Source organism: Bos grunniens, chromosome 2, assembly GCF_055505025.1.
Source record: "Bos grunniens cultivar Pamir isolate PY7600 chromosome 2, Bosgru_T2T1.0, whole genome shotgun sequence".
NCBI lineage: Eukaryota > Metazoa > Chordata > Mammalia > Artiodactyla > Bovidae > Bos > Bos grunniens.
In genome coordinates this window covers 56,137,901-56,163,552 of record NC_141166.1, presented here as the reverse complement: position 1 = coordinate 56,163,552, position 25,652 = coordinate 56,137,901, and the positions used below count along the sequence as shown (strand labels likewise).

The window sequence follows — 25,652 nt, the reverse complement described above, 5'->3', positions numbered from 1 at the left end:
AAAATAAGTTTGCAACAAGAAGGGTGTTTTAAAATACAACTCAGAGTTAAATGACTGTTTTTTTGACATTAGAGTTGTAAGAAACATAAAAGAAGGAGGGCTTTCCTGGTAGCTCAATGGTAAAGAATCTGCATGCCAATGCAGAAGACACAGGAGCCGAGGGTTCTATCCCCCAGTTAGGAAGATCCACTGGAGGAGGAAACGGCAACCCATTCAGTATTCTTGCCTGGAGAATCCCATGAACAAAGGAGTCCATGGGGTCTGAGTGTTTCTACACTTTCCATTTGCTTCCAGGGCTCCCTAGTGTGGGCCCCACTGTTTCCCAGGGATATATCCTGGGTTGTCTTAGCTTTTCCCTCTCCTGAGTTCCCTGACAGCCCAACGCTCAATGTCCTTTTGAGGAAGACCAATGCAAAGAAATAGAGGAAAACAATAGAATGGGAAAGACTAGAGATCTCTTCAAGAAAATTAGAGATACCAAGGGAACATTTCATGCAAAGATGGGCTAGATAAAGGACAGAAATGGTATGGACCTAACAGAAGCAGGAGATATTAAGAAGAGATGGCAAGAATACACAGAAGAACCGTACAAAAAAGATCTTCATGACCCAGATAATCATAATGGTGTGATCACTCACCTAGACGTCCTGGAATGCTAAGTCAAATGGGCCTTAGGAAGCATCACTATGAACAAAGCTAGTGGAGGTGATGGAATTCCAGTGGAGCTATTTCAAATCCTAAAAGATGATGCTGTGAAAGTGGTGCACTCAATATGCCAGCAAATTTGGAAAACTCAACAGTGGCCACAGGACTGGAAAAGGTCAGTTTTCATTCCAATCCCAAAGGAAGGCAATGCCAAAGAATGCTCAAACTACCGCACAATTGCACTCATCTCACACGCTAGTAAAATAATGCTCAAAATTCTCCAAGACAGGCTTCAGCAATACGTGAACTGTGAACTTCCAGATGTTCAAGCTGGTTTTAGAAAAGGCAGAGGAACCAGAGATCAAATTGTCAACAACTGCTAGATGATTAAAAAAGCAAGAGAGTTCCAGAAAAGCATCTATTTCTGCTTTATTGACTATGCCAAAGCCTTTGACTGTGTGGATCACAATAAACTGTGGAAAATTCTGAAAGAGATGGGAATATCAGACCACCTAATCTGCCTCTTGAGAAACCTGTATGCAGGTCAGGAAGCAACAGAACTGGACATGGAACAACAGACTGGTTCCAAATAGGAAAAGGAGTACGTCAAGGCTGTATATTGTCACCCTGCTTATTTAACTTATATACAGAGTATATCATGAGACAGTCTGGGCTGGAAAAAGCACAAGCTGGAATCAAGATTGCCGGGAGAAATATCAATAACCTCAGATATGCAGATGATATCACCATTATGGCAGAAAGTGAAGAAGAACTAAAGTGCCTCTTGATGAAGGTAAAAGAGGAGAGTGAAAAAGTTGGCTTAAAACTCAGCATTCAGAAAACTAACATCATGGCATCTGGTCCCATCACTTCATGGGAAATAGATGAGGAAACAGTGTCAGACTTTATTTTTTTGGGGCTCCAAAATCACTGCAGATGGTGATTGCAGCCATGAAATTAAAAGACACTTACTCCTTGGAAGGAAAGTTATGACCAACCTTGACAGCATATTCAAAAGCAGAGACATTACTTTGCCAACAAAGGTTCATCTAGTCAAGGCTATGGTTTTTCCCGTGGTCATGTATGGATGTGAGAGTTGGACTGTGAAGAAAGCTGAGAGCCGAAGAATTGATGCTTTTGAACTATGGTGTTGGAGAAGACTCTTGAGAGTCCCTTGGACTGCAAGGAGATCCAACCAGTCCATTCTGAAGGAGATCAGCCCTGGGATTTCTTTGGAAGGAATGATGCTAAAGCTGAAACTCCAGTACTTTGGCCACCTCATGCGAAGAGCTGACTCATTTGAAAAGACCCTGATGCTGGGAAAGATTGAGGGCAGGAGGAGAAGGGGATGACAGAGGATGAGATGGTTGGATGGCATCACTGACTCAATGAACATGAGTTTGGGTGAACTCCAGGAGTTGGTGATGGACAGGGAGGCCTGGCGTGCTGTGGTTATTGGGGTCGCAAAGAGTCAGACACGATTGAGAGACTGAACTGAACTCAACATCATTATTTTCAATACACTTCTCTCTAGACCTCTATCCCCACGTGTTCATTTCTATGCTGATGTCCTCAAATAAAACAGGTAAAAAATGGACTCAATATTTTGTCCCCAAATATGCTCTTCCTTATACTGTTTTCCTTATCTTAGAGAATGGAACTATCATTCATTTAGGAAGCCAAGCAAAATCTTTCACATTTTTCTTGATTCTCCCTTTCTCTTGACATTCATATCCAGTCAGTTGACAAATCTGAGAACCTTTTAGCTCTTAAATCCATCCCAGATCTGTTTCTCCCTCTCCACTGCCACCACCATCAATGGCATTCATGCTTCATTGTTCTCTAGTTAACGCCATGTTCTCCTAAGTCATTTTGCCTTATGTTTTTAGCCTAATATTTACTTTGCTGTCAAGTTTTTTTCCTAATTAAAAATATGACATCATTTAAGATACCTCAATGGCCCCTTATGAGCAGAGTAAATTTCAACTTTCCTTGAAAGTGAAAGTGAAGTCACTCACTTTCCAACTCTTGGCGACCCCATGGACTATAACAGCCAGGCTCTTCCATCCATGGGATTTTCCAGGCAAGATTACTGCAGTGGGTTGCCATTTTCTTCTTTGAAGTTCCTCATTGCCATTCCCATTTTAGCCCTCTTTTCCTTTCCCTCATCCTATGCTTCAGCCACTTCAGACTATTTGCTGGTCCCTAAAAAAAGCCTGCTTATCAATGCCTCTTTGCCTTTTCAAATGCTATTCCCTAGTTTTATACTGCTCTTTTCTCTGCCACCAAGGTAAGTACCAATGTCTCTGTAATACCCCCTACTTCTCTTATTGCCAGTCATGGTCACTCCATCAGCTTGAGTCTCTGCTCTCTTATATTAGCATCTCTGAGCTACACTTTATTTCTAGAAAGGACACCTTCTCCCCAAGCAGGTTGTGAGGAGATAAGACAGCATGTTGTGTGTGTGTGTGTGTGTGTGTAAACACAAATATAACACAAATATAAATGTATATGCATGTGTGTTAGTCACTCAGTCATGTCTGACTCTTTGCAACCCCATGGACTATAGCCCACCAGGCTCTGCTATGCATGGAATTCTCCAAGCAAGATAATGGAGTGGATTGCCATTCCCTTTTCCAGGGGATCTTCCCTACCCAGGGATCAAACCCCAGTCTCCTACACTGCAGGCAAATTCTTTACATCTGAGCTATCAAGAATGGCCATATATACTCATGACACAAAGTAAATGAAAAATAAATCTATTTTTCTACCGTTTTCTATTATTTTACTTCTACTTCAGCACTCTTAGTCCTTTATTTTTTACTTACTGTAAAAAGTTATTTGAATAATCATCATTTAGTAAAAAGGGCTTGTTAGAGTAACATAAATTTTTGAATTTCAAGTGAGAGACAGGTCTGGATGTAGTCTTCCTCTGAATTCTCTAATTTGTAGAAAGTCAAAACAAATATTACCAGAATCATAAGAAATTGATCAGTTTTCATAAAAATTCACCAATATTAAAATTCTGCAATGCATCTTCCTAATGAATAGATTTGGGGTGGGGGGTCTTGGATTTTTTTGTTACATCTGATTCTGCAGCCTGAGAACCAGGGCACTTTATTTTATGGGTGTCACAGTTAAAAATCATATCACTTGAAAGTGTCTGAAAATAGGTGGAACTTTACTAGGCTTAGAACTTGCTGTTTTGACAAGCTCGGACAACAGTGGTGACCACAGTAAGAATGATTCTGAAGAGGCACTCTGCTAATTTGCTAATCACTTTCAGGATTTTAACCTATTGAGGCAGATTCTGGGGAAATTCACTGGACTCACTCTTTGTGGCTTTATGTGTCATTGCTGTCTACAGTAATGGATGAGATTGTCATCTGGAATAAACATTGAGATCATCTATTCAAGGCCTATGGTTTACAGAGAAGACAACTAACACTCTGGGAGGTTATGAACAAATATGGGACCTAACACGGGTCTCCCTGGGGCTTAGTGCATAAAAATGATAAGAATCATAGGTGCCTTAAATCCCAATTCCAAGATTTTCCCACCTACATGGAAATGCCTCCGTTATTTAAAGATACCATAACCCATGTCATAGGTTTTAGCAGAAGAGAATGGAAACAGGTACAATGGAAAAAAAAAGTCAAAGAGTATGGAGAAAGAGTTATACTAGTTTTAAGGTTGTATTAGATGTAAAATAGAAATGTTAAAATGATTTGAGATCAGTGAAAAATTTGACTTTGATTTTAGGGACTGTAACTTTTATACTAAGAATAATAATTGAGAGATACCATCATATTATTTAAGTTTCTGTTGCTGAATATATTTTATCAAAATTTCTATTTAATTTTAATATACAACACAGTATTCCTTGGCATTTGAGTGTTGACATTTTTATCACAACAGCTTTTCTTTAACCCCTTAATTTAAAAAGTTTTCTTTCCTTGTAAGTTGTGTTTTAACCCCTTGGAATCATTTCCCAAGAGAGAAATACTGTGTTTATAATGAAATTCATTAGAAATCAGAATTCATTTACCAAAAATTAGATTGAAGTGAAACTTGCATTAGACAGAGGAACCCCAAACATCTTCATTTTCCATTAAGCATGAAAGGACTCTGAGCAAAATAATTTCTTGGTGAGAATTCTGGCTTACTGTAGGATTCCACTGCCTCTTTTGTATTGGACAGTTTCAAAAACATGGTATACCCTAGTGCTCTAAAAACACAATATAGAAGGGGAATGACCAATAATAGACATTGGTACATCAGGATAATATGACAAATTGGATGAACTGACAGGCAGGTGATGAATAGTTTTAACATGACCCTAAAAATAGTGAAGGGATGTTTGCACATTGACATTTCTCTAAAGGCAGATGGATATGCATGACCTGAGCTTTTAGACAGGTGTCAGGAATATTGATGGCTGATATGGGAATGATCATTTTCTTGGCAGTGTTGCAGTAGACAGTTTGCATGATTAATGATGCATCTTTGGCTTTTTTTTTCTCCTCAGGGCAGAAAGGGATATGATCCTTTGTAACCCCAAGGAATGTAAGAATTCTGCCTGCAGGGTAAGGCAGGAGAGCTTTATTCACCTAAGAGCACCATTTTCTTTTGCAGGGGGGTGGGGGGTGGTGGTGGGGGGTGGTGGGGGGTGGTGATGGGGAGTGATGGTGGTGAAGAAATAGGAAAATAAACAAGTGATCTTGACATATGAGATGACAGTGCTTGGTAGGATGATTATAACACACTTGTTATGAACAGGGTTCTACCCCACAGCAGAGGAGTCTTGCACAGATCTGAAAGCACAGAGTGCAGTAAGCCTGGGCTCTGACAAAACCAAAGCAAACTGTGGCTTTAGAATGGATCCTATCACATACAGGGCTTGAGTGAACATTTAAGAACCGCTTCCAAAAGAAATAGTACAAGACCAAGGGCAGGAAATAGGAGGTGAGATCATCTTCCTAATGTTTATATTCATTTCAGGTTTTCGGAGACAATTTTCTGATTCAAATCAACTCAATATTGTTTCTAAATGCTAAATCTAGTGAGAAAGGGCTTTTCTTTTCCAAGAATAATACTGTTTGCTCAGGTTTTTAAAATGTCACATAGAGCAGTGAATGAACTCAAGACTCAAGATTAAATACAGAGTCTAAAAATAGTTTGTAGATGTATTCTGCTAAAATCTGAGCATCCCATCTACTAAAAATATTATAGTAGATAAACGTAAATATAAGCAATGGGGGTAAACTCCAAAAGTTTATTTTTTTTTTTCCTTTCCTTTTTCAAGGAATAAAGGGCAACTATGGAATTCAAATTCCTATAAAAATCTTTGGTGATTAAGGTGATCAAAAAAACAAGCAATCCAGTTCTCCAAAGAGATATAAATATAGGATAGAGGCTCATTTGTATGAGGGAAAGTGGTAAGAATTTCATCTTTATGTACACAAGTGATTTGATTGTCTCTTTGTTTTCCATTTACTTGGGGAGAGGACAAGAGTTATAATTTAAAATCTGTGCTGGTACTAGAAATGTTTACATTTGTATTTATTGATTAAATTATCAGTGAGTAAAACTCATATCCAAAATGTAGAAATGATGGTGTGTCTTACCTAGAATAGGCAGTTAACAACTTTAACTCATAATTTTAATTGGTACCCTGCTACATTCAAATTCTGTAAGAGAGTTCTCTTGGTGGTGGTTTGCTGGTTTAGTTGCGAAGTCGTGTCTGACTCTTGTGACCCCATAGACTGTAGCCTGCCAGGCCCCTCTGTCCATGGGATTTTCCAGGCAAGAATACTGGAGCGGGTTGCCATTTCCTTCTCCAGGGGATCTTCTGGACCCAGGAATTGAACCTGGGTCTCCTGCATTGCAAGCGGACTCCTGCATTGCAGGCAGATTTTTTACCAACTGAGCTATCAGGGAAGCCTGGTAGAGTTCTCTTAATGGAGCTAAATCATATTACCTTGAACTAATACAATTTTTACTCAAATTCTGAAACATTTTATACATGTTGAGTACAGTGAACTCTTCTATTACTTAGGAGAACATTGAAAGAAAAAAAAAATCATTGTAACAGTATGAATGGTTGCCCCAAACAGCCCTTGTGCTTTTAGAAAATGGAGCTTGAACAAGATTTAAGCCAGTCAGTAGGAAACAGAATTACCTGAAGCATAAATTCTAAATTTTATACATATTCAAGGGAATATCGTCAAATGCAGACTTGCCATTTTTTTTTTAAAAAAAGATCCAACTAATACACATACACAGAAAGAGGAAAATAGAAATCTAGAACCTAAAAAAATTAGATACAATTGTGCTATCTATCCAAAGTAAAGAATTATTTCAGTCTTAAAAACAATTAAAACTTTGATGACAACATGAGAAACATGTTAGAATAAGAAGTATCCATATCCTAAATTTGTGCCAATAATAATTCCTTATAACTCCAAATGAATCTCATCTTACAATAGATTTTCATTTTCAAAACATGTGAAAAGGCAGAAAAGATATAATCTTTATTTAAGATTCTCAGGGAGGTTAGGAGACTTTCCCAGATGATATAATATTTGTAAGTTGAGCAAGTAGGTTTAGAATTTAGGTCTTTTGTCAACCTGTCCAGTATGCTTTCCACAATAAAAACATTTCAATAGGGAATTAACAAACCATATACAGAATAATATTCAATAAATGGATTACAGGGCTCTCTTGGTGGCTCAGTGGTAAAGAATCCACCTGCCAGTGCAGGAGACATGGGATTGATACCTGATCCAGGAAGATCCCACGTGCTGCAGAGCATCTAAGCTTGTGTACCACACTACTGAGCTTGTGCTTCAGAGCCCGGAACCATAACTACTGAAGCCCACGTGCCCTAGAGCCTGTGCTCTGCAACAAGAGAAAAGCCAATGCAGCAAAGAAGATTCAGCACAGGCAAATTAAATATATTAATTACCTAAATTAAAAAAATAGATTACAGATACTTATATGTTATTTCATTTGTCTATACCAGACAGATTTAGTTCATTTTTTTAGTGACTAATTTTTGGCATAAAACGTGCAGATGAAAAAAAAAATTCCCATCTTTCAGAGATAGTTTGTTTTTAGAAAGGACATCATAAGTTTTTCAAAACATTAACAAATATATCTCAGACAATTTATTTACCACCTCTTCCTTCTTAGATTTTTTTTTGTTTCAGCATAAAGCCCAATGGTACATGTACTATATGAATAGGTAGTAGTATAATCTAAGACAGAAAATAACATTGCTGTGAAAGTTCTTCATTTGTTTCAATACCAAAGTAATTACTGTAGCAAAGACTTGCTCATTTATCATTTCCTGTTGTCTTTGCTATTTTTCCAAGTTGTCTTTTAAAACAAATATCCTCATTGTCCTTGTTGCAAAACCAATAACTTTATTTTACTAGGTAGGACAGCAAACCAGTGCAGCCAGGTTCATTCCCCATTCCAAGGAGGATCTGTGCCTGGGAGCTGCTAAACAGTAACACACGTAGGTGTCCTTCCCTGAGGAAGGTCTAGCTGAGCTCTAGGTTGCCTTTTAAGAGGCATCTCCAAGCTCACCTCCATTTAAAACTATGAAGGTTTTCATGAACACCTGAGATCTAAAGCCATTATCAAGCATGCAGTTCCATGAACAACACAATTTCAGCCTTAAGAATTGCTGTTGGACACTTAAATAGAATTTAGCCAGCCCAATTTTAAATATATTCCTCTAAATCAGGTTTATAAAGATTTCTACTGAGGAAGTGCCAGATAATAAAAGAAGCTTTGAAATAGTTGCTGTTGCCTCCTCAGAGAATGTCATTAAAGATCTTTCATACAGGCAATGTTTGGCTCAGCGATTTAGTCAAAATGTTTTAAGGAGTAACTAATATGAACACAAGGATGACACAGCTTTGCACTGAAACAAAGCAGGGACCTGGGTTATTAGACTACTAGCTAAGAATACTGAATAAGATAAGGATCCAATTACGACTAGGGGACTTTCCTTAGTAACTTATGATAACTAAGAGTATAACTTCCTTTTTAGCTAGATGCCTTTTCATCATTCAGAAAATGTATTCCTTCTTATTGTAAAGACATTCAGAAACAGACATTCCTTCTTATTTGTAAAGCAGTAAAGGAAAGCAGTAAAGGATATTTCTATTTATGAGACAACCATAATTAAAAAAAAAAAGACTGTATGTTTCAAACAGTGAGATAAAAAGAAACCTGGACTAAGTCAGTGATCCTTGATTTAGGGTTATGTCTCCTCTGTGGCACGGGAAAACAGAGAAATGATTAGAGGGCCCAGTTCTGGACTTCATGGTGTCACTTAATGTCTAGAGCCTAGGTAATGTATATGCATGTGTGCTAAGTTGCTTCCATTGTGTCTGACTCTGCGACACTCTGGACTGTAGCCTGCCAGGCTCCTTTCTCCATGGGGATTCTCCAGGCAAGAATATTGGAGTGGGTTTCCATGCCAGTATTCCAGGGGATCTTCCTGATCCAGGGATTGAACCCTCGTCTCTTACATCTCTGCATTGGCAGGCAGGTTCTTTACCCACTGAGCCACCTGGGAAGCCCCTAAGGAGTGTGGTTCAGTTCAGTTCAGTCGCTTAGTCGTGTCCGACTCTTTGTGACCCCATGAATCACAGCACGCCAGGCCTCCCTGTCCATCTCCAATTCCTGGAGATCACTCAAACTCATGTCCATCGAGTCGGTGATGCCATCCAGCCATCTCATCCTCTGTCATCCTCTTCTCCTCCTGCCCCCAATCCCTCCCAGCATCAGAGTCTTTTCCAATGAATCAACTCTTTACATGAGGTGGCCAAAGTACTGGAGTTTCAACTTTAGCATCATTCCTTCCAAAGAACACCCAGGGCTGATCTCCTTCAGAATGGACTGGTTGGATCTCCTTGCAGTCCAAGGGACTCTCAAGAGTCTTCTCCAACACCACAGTTCAAAAGCATCAATTCTTCGGCACTCAGCCTTCTTCACAGTCCAACTCTCACATCCATACATCACCACAGGAAAAACCATAGCCTTGACTAGACGAACCTTTGTTGGCAAAGTAATGTCTCTGCTTTTCAATATGCTATCTAGGTTGGTCATAACTTTCCTTCCAAGGAGTAAGCGTCTTTTAATTTCATGGCTGCAGTCACCATCTGTAGTGATTTTGGAGCCCAGAAAAATAAAGTCTGACACTGTTTCCACTGTTTCCCCATCTATTTCCCATGAAGTGGTGGGACCAGATGCCATGATCTTCATTTTTTGAATGTTGAGCTCTAAGCCAACTTTTTCACTCTCCTCTTTCACTTTCATCAAGAGGCTTTTTAGTTCCTCTTCACTTTCTGCCATAAGGGTGGTGTCATCTGCATATCTGAGGTTATTGATATTTCTCCTGGCAATCTTGATCCCAGCTTGTGCTTCTTCCAGCCCGCCGTTTCTCATGATCTACTCTGCATAGAAGTTAAATAAGCAGGGTGACAATATACAGCCTTGACGTACTCCTTTGCCTATGGAACCAGTCTGTTGTTCCATGTCCAGTTGTAACTGTTGCTTCCCGACCTGCATATAGGTTTCTCAAGAGGCAGGTCAGGTGGTCTGGTATGTCCATCTCTTTCAGAATTTTCCACAGTTTATTGTGATCCACACAAAGGCTTTTCTAATGCCATTAAGCAGGGTTTCCAAACCTTGACACTATTGGCACTTTTGGCTAGATAATTCCTTGTTGTGGGGACCTATCCTCTACATTGTAGGAGGTTTAGTTTGGCAGCAACCCCGGCCTCCACCCTCTAGATGTACGTCTACCTCCTCATCCCCAGACAATCAATTCTAGACATTATTAAATGTTGCCCCAGTTGAGAATCACTGGCACAAGGTAATGGTCAATGCCTTTCCTTCAAGATCATGCTTTTTGAACTACAGTTGTATATTTGATTATAGAATCCTAAATCCTGAAAGACTTCATTATAATATAATTTTACTTTCAAATTTTACTGACGGGAAAACTTAAGATTCTTAGAGGCTAAATACCTGTTTAAGTTTCCATGAGGTAGGTTAGAATAAAGTTGACATTAAGTTGAAATTTTTGCATTCCTATTCCAGGCTCTTTCTCCTACCAAATGCTCTTTGTAAGTTATTTGCTATGAAATTAAAATTAAATTAAGAAATAAATATGGCTACCTATATGATTGGAGAATAGCCTTGTAGAGAATTTAAAACAGTAGACAATACACATAAAATTTCTACTTGATTTTGGAAAGAGCTAAGTGATCCTATTCCAGTATATTATTTTCCTGATATGATGATGATAATAATCATGATTATAATGAAGATGACAGTGGTTTTCTTAGGATAACATTACAATTAGCTGTATTTCCTAAGCATATACCAATTCATGGCTAATGTGAACAGCTAAGAAGCATATTAAATTGCAGAAAGCAGTCAGCTTGAATTTTAGAATAGACTCTCAACAATATGCTTAGATAAGTGAGAGGTAATGGTTGTCTATCACTGTTGATGGGTGCTCTGCCTACTATTAATTATTTTGCATATGGAAGACAGTGTGGACACTTTATTTAAATGACTTTACAGATAAGTTTCCCTGGCCTGCCTGTTGGTTCCTCCTCATGCTTCCATCACTACATTTCATTAAAAAATCAGAAACAAAGGCATATGTGCCAACTGTGGGGAAGGGTGAGTGGCTGGGTTTGGAGATAGGAGTAAGATTGCTCAGAGATCATTTCAAACAACCAGAAACCTTCAACCTCCCTGGGGCTCTGTAAATAATGGAAAAATAAATAGGAAAAAAACCCAGTGGTGCAAGGTTTGTAGAATAATTGTGACAGTACATGAACAGTCAATCTGCAGAAGTGAATTTGGATGTGTACTGCCTGACAAAACACTAATTGCCTGTTGATTTAAACTCTGTAGACTAATAACATGATCTTTCTGGAATACTTAATTTCTGGAGAACAAATGGAGCTTGTTTATAGGCTTCATTTTCTGAACGATTTTTTAAATTTTATTCAAAAATTTTTTTTAGTTAAACAGACATTTATTTCCATTATTAAATGAAATGCTCTCGGGAAGAGGTTTTCTGATGTATGGCTGGAACACACAGATTTGAGTCTTAGAAAATGTGAAAGATAAAAGCAGTGCATGCATGCTAAGTCGCTTTAGTCATGTCCGATTCTTTGCGGTCCCATGGACTGTAGCCAGCCAGCTCTTCTGTCCATGCGATTCTCCAGGCAAGAATACTGCAGTGGATTGCCATGCCCTCATCCAGGGAATCTCCCTGCCCCAGGGATGGAAACTGTGTCTCCTTTGTCCTGTATCAATCGGCAGGGGGGTTCTTTACCACAAGCACCACCTAAAAGCAGTCGATTTTTTTTTTAATTTGGCCTTGAATATATGTTATAGGAAATGGCAATCCACTCCAGTATTCCTGCCTGGAAAATTCCATGGACAGAAGAGCCTAGTGGGCTACAGTCAGTCCATAGAGTTGCAAAGAGTCAGACGTGACTGAGCAAGTACACTTTCATATGTTACAGGAATATTATCTAACACTACCAAACATTGATGATTCATTCACAGTTCCCCACAAAATCCTCCATCTCATTCTGTTTTGAATAATAAATAAACTTGTTCTGTTTGTATTGAAATGAAACATTAACAATGTCACTATAAAGGAAATTTATTGGCATAAATCCTAGGAATTATTTTAGGATACACCCAAAATATTAAACTTGCTTCCTAAGATTTACTCATTTTTGTTAGTTAATGGTCAGACCTCTTTGAATTATATGTTAAGGAAAGGCTTTGAAAGATAACTTTGCATAAAAACTTTTGAGACTTTCAAAATGTAGAAGGACTTATCAACCCAATATGGTTAATATTGATATATATACAAATATTGTAATTTCTTGGGGGAAAATCCCAGAGGAACTCAGAAGTAGGAAGAAGGGATTGCCCTGTGCTTTTCCAGAGCACTAGAAAGTCTTAAAATCATGAGTTGGCTTTTGGGAGAGCATGTCTAAACTTTACTCTATCTAGAAATATAGGAAGATTGGACAAGAACACCCAGAAATGGAAACTCAACAAAGGAGAGTTACATAGGCCGATAGCATTACTCTTAAGTGCTAACCATGGAAGAGGAAATCCTGGCTAAAAACACTTATTATCTATATAAATTTGAGGACAAGAATATCTCTATTGTATACCCTTTTGTATCAGGCTGTCTTAGCTTGATTCCTTAAACATCTAAAGAAAATATGCTCTGTTCAGATTCACTAAATGGCCTCATTATAACTGGGCTTCTTGGAGAATTCAACTCTAAGAAGAGAATGCACTGGCTAAGGAACCAAGGGCTCTAGACAATTCTATCTTATTGCAAATCTATACACTGACATTGAATCTTGGTTTACCGGGGAGGTAACAGCTTACTTTTAGAGTGTTGAAAATGTAGATCTCTGAGTCCACAAGTCTAAGAGATTTGTCATGAATTCAGTAAATATCCAATTCTTGTGTTATCCTATCCCAATAGTCTTCCCCCTGCTCCATGGCTCAGATGGTAAAGAATCTGGCTGCAATGCAGGAGACACAGGTTCCATCCCTGGGTCAGGAAGATTCCCTGGAGAAGAAAATGGCTACCTACTCTAGTATTCCTGTCTGGAGAATCCCATGGACAGAGGAGCCTGGTGGGCTACAGTGCATGGGGTCCCAAAGAGTGGGACACGACTGAGAGACTAACACTTTCACTTTCACTCTCCCAGTTGCCTGTCTCTACCATTCATCCTCTCCACTATGTGATGTGCTGCGCTTGTTGGTTCTCTGCCCTTAACTAAACCTGTCTCTGTCTCCCAACTCTAGCCACTTCCCAAAGCTCACCTGGAACTGTGCTCCATAACTGGCAAAATATCCTCTATCGTCAGATGTGTCACTCAAATTCTCATCTCTCTTCTTGCATACTGAAGCACTAGCTTTCCCTGAAAGTACCAAGTCCCTTCAGCTTTCAGGACTCAGAGGTGGGGATGGTATGCTTTCCTCTTAGGTCCTCCTTACTATTTTCAGGTTACATTCCTCAAGCCTTATTATGATCTTAATGCACTTTATGCCTAGAGTTTAGCTCATAAGTTAGATTTCTCTTGGTTCCATTTGAGTTCAAACTAAAAGTCTGAGCGTCTTACAAATGATCAACTATAGGGAATAAGCTACAACCCATGAAACGAGTAACAGGGTTTAGAAATGCATTTTCTCTGAGAGATTTTAGTTTTTGAGATATTTTAAAATATTTTTAGTTGATTATGTTTGTACACAGTCTCAAATTGTCAAGATGTGAGAATTGAATTTTTAATGTTCTTGATAATGTGGGTTCATATATTTGGGGCATGTCAGACTCATTAACAAAAGAAGTAAATCAAAGTGCTGTAGATATTGTGGGCTCTTTGAAACTGCTTGAATTCTAGATGTTAGTTTTATGGAGAACTATGTGTCTTGAAATTATACAGAGAATTTGAAGATATCCTGCTCTTATTTCAGTTTCACATATTCTACCCATACTTAAACTACTGCTCCTTAGGAAGAGAAATGTCATATTTGAGGTAAAAAGGTAAACCATAGTGGAGAATTATCTCACTTTCACCAGTGATATCTAGATGTTTGAACTCAAACAGCTTTTCCTCTTTGCCTCCTAGGCCAAGAAGACTTGTTTTTCCTCGATAGTCAGTTTTTGTTAAAACTGTTTATTCTGACTTTGACACTTTCCCTAAATATTCTGCACAAGTGGAAAAAATTCCTGTATACTCTGGGGTATAAATGACTAATTTTAAAGCTCAACTAGAAAAAAAAAAGTGATACCGTGATCTTGTAGTCCTGTCAAATGTTATTTCCTCTTATTAAATTCCTATTTGGATCACATAGTGTAATAATCTGGTGATCACGTTTTTTAAATGATCAAAATATACCATACATAACATTGTGTTGACTAGAGGAAAACTGAAAAAATGACCATGTAATAAATTTGACATACTAATATGTCAAAGACTTAGAGATGGCAGGGGCTTAATAAGTACTTCTTTATAGGTGAATTAAAAAATAAGCCAAAGGATCTTGCAATAAGTTGTTATATGACTTGGGTAGGAAAAAATAAAACTTTTGTACTTTTTTGATCTTATAAATGACAGTATATGTATAGAAACTCTGAACCCATATGTGAACAAACCATATCCCACACAATGTGTTACATTTCCCATAAAATAAATTCTTTAAAATTTTCAGACCAAAAGGAAACTAACAGCAATAGCTAGCTTACTTGCTGCTTGCTGATGCCTTATGTAACATCTTTTTTTTTTTTTAGTATAATTGCTTTACAATGGTGTGATAGTTTCTGCTGTACAACAAAGTGAATCATCTATATGTATATATATATATATATCCCTCCCTCTTGAGCCTCCCACTTCCACCAACCCCACCCCTCTAGGTCATCACAGAACACTGAGCTGAGCTTCCTGTGCTATATGGCTTTCCACTAGCCAATTATTTTACACATGATAGTGTCCATAGGCAGATGAATGGATAAATACGATGTGGTACATATACAAAATACAACATTGCTCTGCCATAAAAAGGAATGAAACTGGGGCATTTGTAGTTATGTGAATGGACATAGTCTGTCATATAAACTGAAATAAGTCAGACGAGAAAAACAAATATAGTGTATTAACACATATATATGGAATCTAGAAAAATGGTACAGATGAACCTATTTCCAGACAAGAATAAATATGCAGACATAGAGAACGGACATATGGACACAGGAGATGGGGAAGGGAAGGATGGGATGAATTGGGAGAGTAACATTGACACATATATACTTACATTTCATCTCACTCAAACTTCAGCTCTGAGGAAATAGGCTTATTATTGAACAGATAAAGAAACTGAGGCTCAGAATGGTTAACTAACTGATTCAAGCTTAAATAAGCAATAATAACACGGCCAGTGTTTCAACGCAGCCCTGTCTGATTTGTGATGGCTTTAACCACTAAACTGGCTGTCACACCTTCATAGGAAGGAAAAGTTGATGAGTAACACCTCATGGTGAACAATTTGTTTTAGAAAAAAAGTGTTTCAAATAGGAAAAAAAAAAAGTGCACATAAGTGATTCAGGATGCTTTTATGAACTGGGGCATAAACACAAAGTTTTCCAGTGTGTCTAGCAAGGCCCAAGGCAACTCTTCAGTAGAAAACCTTCATCTGTATTGCAAATACTATTTCTGTGTTTATCTATAACCATGAACATAACATCATATTACAGATGACTGGCTACATGATTTTATGGGGAAAACAATGAAAGCACAGAAGTTCAAGAGAGCAGGAAAAATTGTGAGTTAGAGTTCATAGAAAGCTTTATGAATTTTGCAGCACTCTAAACTAAATCCCAGAGGGGAAAATACTCAAATTGAGACACTTTCCCTCAGAAATCTTGAGAAAATCTTGACATCTTAATTCATTTCCTGAACTTAAATATTTTAGGCTAGTCTGGTGGCACTGTAATAGCCCAGGCAAACATTTTTATTTATTTCCCTGTTGATACCAATATTTGTGCTACAAGCTGCTGTCTGTATTTGCTGCTATTTATTTATTTCCTACAGATCAAATTATTGGCCTAGACATAACGTGCTTTCTGGTGAAGTGTTCCTTGTGTTCACAAGCAAATAGAAAAAGTTTCCATTTTAAATGCAGATTTTTGCCGCATGACTGAATTAATTAGTATTAAAAATATGATATGGAGTCACTTGGCAGTCATGTTTATATATATATATAGTAGAAGGGCAATTGAGGGAAATAGTAAATAAATCAAGCAAGTGCCTTTTTTGCATGGGTGGCTGGTCAATACATCAAAATACTGCATCCAGCTCCAGGTCAACCATTTACTGTCTTTGAGCCGCGATTTTATTTCCCCTAAATATTTGTAACACTATTCTATTGAACTGATGTTAAAGCAAATAAGATAATGTGGATGGATCTTTGTAAAACTACAAAGTGTCACACACACACATTTTCTATTAATGCACATTACTTGGTAACAAATCCTATTCCCTTTGGCTTCTCCTGTGTATGTGGATAAATAGGAAAAAGAACAGGAGAATTTTAAGACCAAACAATATAGTGCTTATAATATATAGACATAAGTTCAAAGAGAAGAGTAACTCTGGGCCATCTCACAGCAATGGGGATATCATGGTGAAACAGTTTTGAATCTAGATTCAAAACGGGTTAACCTTTAAGGTGTAGTGTCAGTCCCAAAGCCTCTAAGAATGTTAGGTAGTGATTCTTCTCCCCTGATCCCTCACCATTCACATTTTGCTGGAATCTGAAATTAGCAAAGATGCTTTGAGCCTTAGCTCTATCACATAGTCTTTTTACTTAATCTTCCTGAACCTCCATTTCTCACCTGTCAAATGAATATAATATCTCCCTCACATTTCAGTTGTCAAGACAGAAGGAGACAATATATGTGAAAAGCCTTTGTAAATTGCAATGGCTTCTACTGAGAACAAGTTATTATGACAATTCACTTAGGCTATCTAGATACCCTTTCAAGATGTCAGTTTCCTCTTAGTGTAGAAAAATGGGTTTATGGAATAATAATAGGATGGATAAAATTTGGTTTAAATGTGTAGTTCTGGTTATTTTCTTCCACATTTCAGACCCGAGCTTAATATCTAAATTATTGCTTAAAGATAAGGAAAAAAGAACATTTCCTAAAAATTAATCCTGCCTAAATTTTATAAGAAATAGTGAACAACCAGTGTAATGTAGATCAAGTAGACACATGGACTCCATAACTAGACTCAGAGCTAAGAAGAGCCTGGCTCCCTCCCTAGAGTGGGAATGACTCAGGACTTATTTTCCTCATTAACAACTAATAAAAACAGGGGGATTTCTCTTCCCCATATACAGGCTGTAATCTAACATATCCTTTATCTTTACTCAAGCTTTCTGACTGTTCTGTTATCCTGTTGAACCTGTAGCTACATGAGAAAGACAGACTGCGTGTGCTTTCTCTTGGAGCTATTTTCCTCAGTACTCTGGGTTATTTATTTTTCAATTTGAAAATATACATGAATCTAACTAATTACTTTAGTCTGCTATAGGAACCCTATCATTGAGTTATATATATTTTAATGCTATGCTCTAGAATGTTACCAAAAATTGATTTAAAAATCCCCAGCCATATAAAGAGCCTCTTGGCATATTTTATAAAAATTTGAAGATCTTATCCATTCTATATTTTCCAGTGATGCCTTATAAGATCTACACTAAATATTTCCTTAGAATTTAGTTTCAAAGAAACTTTGGCCTCTGAACTGATTATTTTCATCAGACAGTGAAAGACCTAAGCTTCATTTTAGCAGAGATTTCCATTGACATGTTTACCTTTGTAAAGCCCAGGACAGCAGAATGCATATAATAACCAAATATTTGTTGAATGAATTGATTCAATAATAATTTCTCTTTTCATATTGATTGCAAGAATGCTTAGTGTGCTAAATGCAGTAACTGTAATAGTCTACGTTGCTGATATATTTATTTTCCTCAAAAGTTCAGCTTTTATGTTTTCAATTTCTCTTTAAAAAATTTCATTGACTATATTTCAATTGTAAGTTGCTGCAAATATTTTTGGAAATCAGTACAAAATGGCATTAAAAATATATTTTATTTTCCAGATGATAGAAGAAAGACTAGTTTAACTTCATGATTGTTTTGCTTGTTTTTTTTTACATCTGCTGCTGCTGCTGCTAAGTCGCTTCAGTCGTGTCCGACTCTGTGTGACCCCATAGACGGCAGCCCATCAGGCTCTGCTGCCCCTGGGATTCTCCAGGCAAGAACACTGGAGTGGGTCGCCATTTCCTTCTCCAATACATGAAAGTGAAAAGTGAAAGTGAAATCACTCAGTCGTGTCCACCGCTTCGCGACCCCATGGACTGCAGCCTACCAGGCTCCTCTGTCCATGGGATTTTCCAGGCAAGAGTTCTGGAGTTACTAACTTATAAAATTAAGCATAGTTTTACCAGAAAAAAATATATAGTCTTTTTTATGAAGCATGACCAGACTTTCAGACAGAAAAGCAACCCAATCAGAAAATACACATATCAGATAAAGAAAAACAAAATAGTTGCACTTCATTTCTTTTTTCATTACAAAACATGAGGGCAACACACACACACACACACACATCTATAAAGACAATGTTGCAGATTTCAAGAGATGTAAAACATTTGCTATTTAAAAACTTCCAGAAGGAAAGTTTAACATTAGCATTTTGAAACAATGGAAATCCCTGAAAGCCCCAGCTTTGTGGTTTTATAAAATTGTGTTCTCTGAACCTTTCTGCTAGTGAACAGGAAGACCTAAATCTAAGCCCATCTTAGACTGATGAAGGGAGAATAGCATTAAGTGGCTTGTTTAGCTCATCAGACAGGGATCCTGTCTGCCTTGAAACAAAGAGACCCAAAGCTCTTGATTCAGGACTCACTAATGCCTTGTGTCTCATTAAAGAAGAGAGGGCAAAATAGAGACCCAAGTCAGACACAATTAACAGGTACTGCTGGCAGGGATGATGTGGCAAATTTTTTGGTTTCTTAGTGTCCATTTCAGTTTTGTGCCTGGAAGGGTCTGGGAATTCACAGCTCTGCATGAGCTCAGTCAGGCTCTAATCTTGCTGGGGGCATGGTTCTTGTGGTTTGCATTAATTTTTTCATAAATGAGCCCCTACTAGTCCTTACTGGAGTTTCTCTTTTTAAGGTTAAATAAAAATGAAATACAGCATATTTATTTTTAGATTTAGGCTTTCTTTAAAGTATATTTCCATTTTTGTAATCAGATATATGTGTTCTTATATTAACAGCTGCAAGGTAGGCTCAAAGGGAAGAATGTTAGAGGCGGGTAGCTCAAAGTTTTAAACTATAATATTAAAGACAGGTAAGGAGAAAAAGGAGAATGCATTAAAGATCTGTACCTCTCTGTGTTGTGAGAGCACATGAATGTTTGTCTAACAGGGGAAGTGACTGACATTAAATTAGCTGTGAGCACTAGCAAACTTCTAGGAAAAGGAATCACCCAGTTCCTGTTTTCCCTCCTTGGGGAGTTTTGAGCTTGTGAAACAAATTAAGAGGACAATAAAATACTGAGTCTCCATTTGGTGCCCTTTTACTTTTTCTAAAAGTTGAGTCCCCAAATTCAGGAAAATGCAAATACTATGGGAAGCATGGAAATGCTGAAAAGTGAAAGTGAAAGTCTCTCAGTTGTGTCCCACTCTTTGCGACCCCATGGACTATACTGTCCAACAGTCCATGGAACTCTCCAGGCCAGAATACTGGAGTGGGTAGCCTTTCCTTTCTCCAGGGGATCTTCCCAACCCAGGGACCTAACCCAGGTCTCCCACATTGCAGGCTGATTCTTTACCAGCTGAGCCACAAAAGAAGTCCTAGAAAGGCTGAGGGAAATGACTACTTTTTGGACAAAGGAGCCTGGCAGGCTACAGTCCACGGGGTCACAAAGAGTCGGACACAATTGAGGGACTAAGCACACACAGCATAACTATTATTTAAATAATGCCTAAAAAGTGTATATATTACATTTTAATAAGATCATTGATGAAGATAAACATCTAAATTAAATCCAGGGGAATTTTAAAGTGTGCAATCAATGTTTAATTAGAAATTGCAAGCTTCCATTGACATTATCTTTGTTGCTGTCTTAAATCTGGATTTCCACAAATGTTATTTTTAAACTTTACTTTTTATCTCAAAAGTTTTTCTTTGGGATTTACTAGATAAACCTGATGTCAAATTAGAACATCTCAGACAACATTTAGTGTCTAGGTAGTTTTCATTTGCATGTACTTAAAAACACATTCTTATGTTGAATAAAGACATAGATAGGAAAGAAACAATGTCAACTAAAAGCACTGACATTGAAGACCAGAGATGATCTGTTTGAAACCAAGCTCAAATATAAAATATTTTTTGGAATAAAAATTCAGCTTCCCAAACTGACAATGGACAAACCATTAATATGCAGTATGCATAATACTGACAGAATTGCATACTCCCTTCCATTTACTGATACAAATTTATACATGCAAATATATTTGCACATTGATGCTAATCAACTTGAACTGTTCTTTGTTTCAGGGACAAAATTCTCAGGAAGAGGTTTGATTTTCCTATGAGTTCAATGGAAAAGATATTCACAAAATGTAACATTTTTGATGATTTTTTTCTAAATGAATTAATTTGCAAAACAGGGATAAAAATATCCTAAGTGCATTTAGTAAGTTACTCCTTGTATAAAAATGAGATTCTTATAAAACCTCCAAATATTTTAGGCTACAGTAAAATTAAATATGTCAGGTGGTGATTTAAAATGCCAATATATAGTTATTATTTATAATAAAATATAGAATTTAAATTTGACATCATTTAAAACGTAAAGCATGCTATTAGCTTCAGACTTCAATTTTCCATTATTATCTTTCATTACTTTCAGTATTTTCCTGTAGATCAGCATATTCCAAAGTACATTCTTGGTGACACTAGTAATGAAAACTATGCCACAAAAAAATGTGTTATTCATCAACAAGTTTGATAAAAGCTATGTGTTATTAGGAATTATTCATAATTGTGTTGTGTGTGATAATAACATAATTTTATTTAAAAAGGGTTGATCTTTTAGAGATGTAAGCTAAAGTATTTATGAATAAAATGATGTAATTTCTAGAATGATTTCCACATATTTTGAAAGTGGAGAAAGATGGGTTGTGGGGATGGGGTTAGGTCAGCCATGGATTGATGTTACTCAGTTTGAGTGATGAGTACCTTTGTGTTCATTTTACTATATGGCCTATATTTGTGTGTATTTTATATATGTGAGAAATTCTGCACAAGACATAAAAAGCATTAAATAAATAAAAGATGCATATTTCTTAAAAGTTTTATACTGCATGTAAAAGCTATGAGGAGTTCTAGGTTAAAAAAAAAAATCATTTGTTTATCTGGGATCTTCTCAAACTACTGACCAGGGACTCCTCTTTTCAAGGAACGTGTATCAATAGGTCTCCTGGACATTTTGGAAATTGCTATATAGTATCTATGTAGAACTAATGTCTTTTTCCATGGATCATTGTTCATGATAATTCTAGACTACTAGCACACAAAAATATTTATTTACATGTTGAAAATTAAGGTAAAAATGGAAAATTTTTAAAAAGAATTATTATTTCCAAATTCTGAGATGTTTGAAGTATCTATAAGTAAAACATCTAATTTTTAAAAATTTCATCAAGATTTATTACGTGTATAAATATACTGGCAGAAATAGTGCTAAAGGAAATACAGTTTCAAAAAGAGTGAATAATAGTCCATATTTCTTAAGCATTTTTTCCATTGGATATTAGCCATAAATCTAGTTATAGATATTTAATAACTAAATGAAAAACTGTTTTAAAAAAACTACATATCATTATCAACATCAATAATTTTATTATATTTTTATCCTAAATTTCTATGAAATTTAAGAATCTGTTAAAAATCACATTTGAATACCCATAAATTATTTCTCACTCAAGCAAACTATATTAGGCAAAAATATTCCTCAGAATAATATTCTATAATTGCTAAATAAGATTTACATTTCTGCATAAAATGCTTTATAATTTTGCATGTGTCAGAGTATAATTTTACTCTATAAAATTATAAATGTATAATTTTGCATTTTAGTTTCTAAGTAAATTATTTTATTATTTTTGAAATAAGTTAACCATACCTTCTAAACTTTGCATCAGAGTAAAGACAGCCTGTATTGCTATTTATAGATGTCCTTTCTTTCCAGCTTTTTTAGAGACTAGAAGACTCCTTTATTGTTGACTTTTATAAAAATTCAAACTAGAACATTTGCATTAATTACAATATACCACCAAAAATTGCATTAATTTCCATTGATGCCCATTAATTTGATAAATGTTTTGTCATTTGTACCATTTGCACTGTCAAAACAAGTTAATTATGTCTTACTGACATTTTTGACAATTGCTTTAACTGCAAAAAAAAGTATCTTATTTGCTTCCACAAAAATTCAATCTTATCTATTGAAAATTTGAACTAAGCAAGAGAAGACTAGCCCATGTCAGGAGTCTTACAAGATCAACTTAGGACCAATGGTAAACAATGATGCCTCAGAATTCTTTAATAGCAGTGCTCATATTTTGAAGTGGAAAATATTATGTACCTGCAAAATCTGTTCTTGCATAATGCCCATCTTCAGATTTAGTAGTTGTAGTTGTGTTATCTGTGTTAAAAAAATTAACAATAAAGATTGATTAACTTGTTACCCAGATATCTGTCTCACAGTATTTTCACTACAATTAAGGAGTTTTCAAATTTATTTCTAAGTAATCTTTACACAAAACAGATTTAAAATATCAATTTCTGTTTAAGACTGACAAATAGAAAGATATAGGCTTTCTAATGCTTAGGGCGAGGAGAAGTTTCAAACTATAACTGAGATAAGTTGGGCAAAAGAATAACAAATCAAAACCCAAGAAAATATTTGTTTCTGAACAAGAAACAAAATAGAACATTCTGGGACATCCCAATTATAAAAATGTACTTGAAATATTTCTATTGGCTCAATATATAACAATGGTGTGATTTGCTTTGATTTCAATGTTATACAATAATTCTTTATATTCTTTGCTAAAAATGAGTTTAACTTTCTTTTTACCCTGTTCAAGGAGTGTACCTACAATTTTTTGAATATTGGACTCAGTGTTGATGGCATTGTGAAGACGCAGTGCCATTATACAGAAAAAACGTATGGACCGTTGCCAATAGGCCCTATAATCACCACAATTGCTACAGTAAAATTTACTGTCCATTGTAAACCAAACTTGTGTTTCAAAAATGAAGTCCCTGCCTAATAAAGGATTATCTCCACTTTTCATTACTATGTAAAGACTGAGTGAAGTGAAAGTCGCTCAGTATGTCTGACTCTTTGTGACCCCATGGACTATACAGTCCAGGGAACTCTCTAGGCTAGAATAATGGAATGGGTAGCCTTTCCCTTCTCCAGGGGATCTTCCCAACCCGGGGATCGAACCCAGGTCTCCCGCATTGCAGGCAGATTCTTTACCAGCTGAGCCACAAGGGAAGCCCATGCAAAGACTAAAGATATTCTTTAAAATGAATTTTGGTGTGAGTATTACCTTGACATCGACCCAATGACATGACTTCAATTTTCTCCTGTTTCTGACATGACGCTTCTTTGATTTGACATGCATTATCATAAGATTTCCCATCAGAAGCACACAGGGGATTGAAGTTGGTTTGAGAACAGTCAATGTTGCACACACACCTAAAGGGAGAGAGAAATAAAATGTGCAACATCAATGGTGTTGTTACCACATTATAAATAAAACACAAAGAGGAAGAATTGCTAGGTTGGCAAAATGCAAGTTGGCAAAATTGAATTGTATCCTTCCAGGGGAAGTTCCTTCACTCTTCTCCCTGAGATGAAAAGAAACATAGAACTAATCTAAAATAATTCAAAAGACTGAGCAATGGATAAAAAATAAAAAAGGGGAAACTCAGAAAATAATCATCAGTTAATCTCTGCCACTGGAACTTTTAAAATATGTACATAAACTTCCCTGCTGATGCCTGCAGAATTTGAATAGGCTGAAGTAGCCATGAAATTCTGCTTTACAATTTCCTTAAATGAAATCTACTGTGTTACTTCTTTTCTCAGGATATTTGAATGGTGAAAGCTTGAGGAAAATGACTCAGAGGACATTTCAGAGAATGTACACATGGAGATTATTTGGAATGCAATCAGGAGTTAAATTTCTTCAGCGTATATGCAGATACACATAAGATGTGCTAAACAGGAATGGTCAGTGTTCTTTAGTATTTGGAGGAGATCATCAAACCCTTTGAGAATCAAATGAAAGGTATAGACCTCTCCTCAGAAGCACTGTACTCATGTAAACAACTATGCATAATATTTTAGGGGTTTCACGGGCCCCTTGTAGCCTGTACCATTAAACTCTTTCCCAAATACATACTACTCTCTGTTTTCTGTTTTAAATAAGTTGATTATCACTCATGATTTTAATAGATTTCTTAATAGAAATAAAAATTTGGTGAATTAATGAAAATTAGTTTACTTGAATTAAGAGAATTAGATATTTTAAAGCAAGCTTCTTAGGATTTTTCCTATGTCCTTGTAACTCACCGTATTTTACAATCTACTTTTTCACTCAGAATATTGTGTTTAAATGTGCAAATATGTTACTGCCTTAGAATATAAACTCCTGTTTAAAATTTTTATTAATATTTCTATTACTTTTCTAAACAGATGATAAGATTCTTGAAGTGATGAATCACACATTTCACTTCTGTATATTTTACTTGGAGCTGAGCATAGGATGTAAGGATAACAAAAACAAGCAGCTGACAACATGCTGGGTTCTGAACACGCATTGCTTTCTTTAACCTTTGAAACAGCCATTTTACAGACCAATGATATTACATAAGGTCAGAGAGATAGTAAACTGTGGAACAAGGACCCCCCACAGATGTGTTAAACTAAAATACAATCCTTTCTGCCCACCACAGGCTGTGTATTAGTTTCCTGGAAAACTTTTAAACATAGTCGTTTATAGGCAGGTTTCTGGGCCTCTTTAAATCTGGGGCAGGGGGAAGCCTAGGGTTCTGTATTCTTAGTTAATCAGCCTGGCATCAGACTCATTTCCTGCCAATCACTGCTTGATTGGTTTGTTGACTGAGTGAGAGAGGGTTTGTCTACACACTAGTGTCTCTCAGAGTGTAGTCTTGAAACCATCTGTATCAGAATTACCTAGATCTTGGTTAAAAATGTTGGCAGATAATGCGCTAATCCATTTATTTTATTTTTTTTAATAAGAG

The 25,652-nt window shown here is 36.5% G+C and overlaps 1 protein-coding gene across 1 annotated transcript in view; it reads right to left on the bottom strand.

Annotated features, from left to right (window-relative positions):
- TMEFF2 (transmembrane protein with EGF like and two follistatin like domains 2) overlaps positions 1 to 25,652 on the bottom strand; it is a 279,537-nt gene that overhangs the window by 34,629 nt on the left and 219,256 nt on the right. The window contains exons 6-7 of the mRNA XM_086366960.1: positions 23,933 to 24,081; positions 22,957 to 23,016 (exon numbers count right to left, since the gene is read on the bottom strand). Coding sequence (XP_086223086.1) covers positions 22,957 to 23,016; positions 23,933 to 24,081 — 209 coding nt within the window. The remainder of the gene's footprint in view (positions 1 to 22,956; positions 23,017 to 23,932; positions 24,082 to 25,652) is intronic.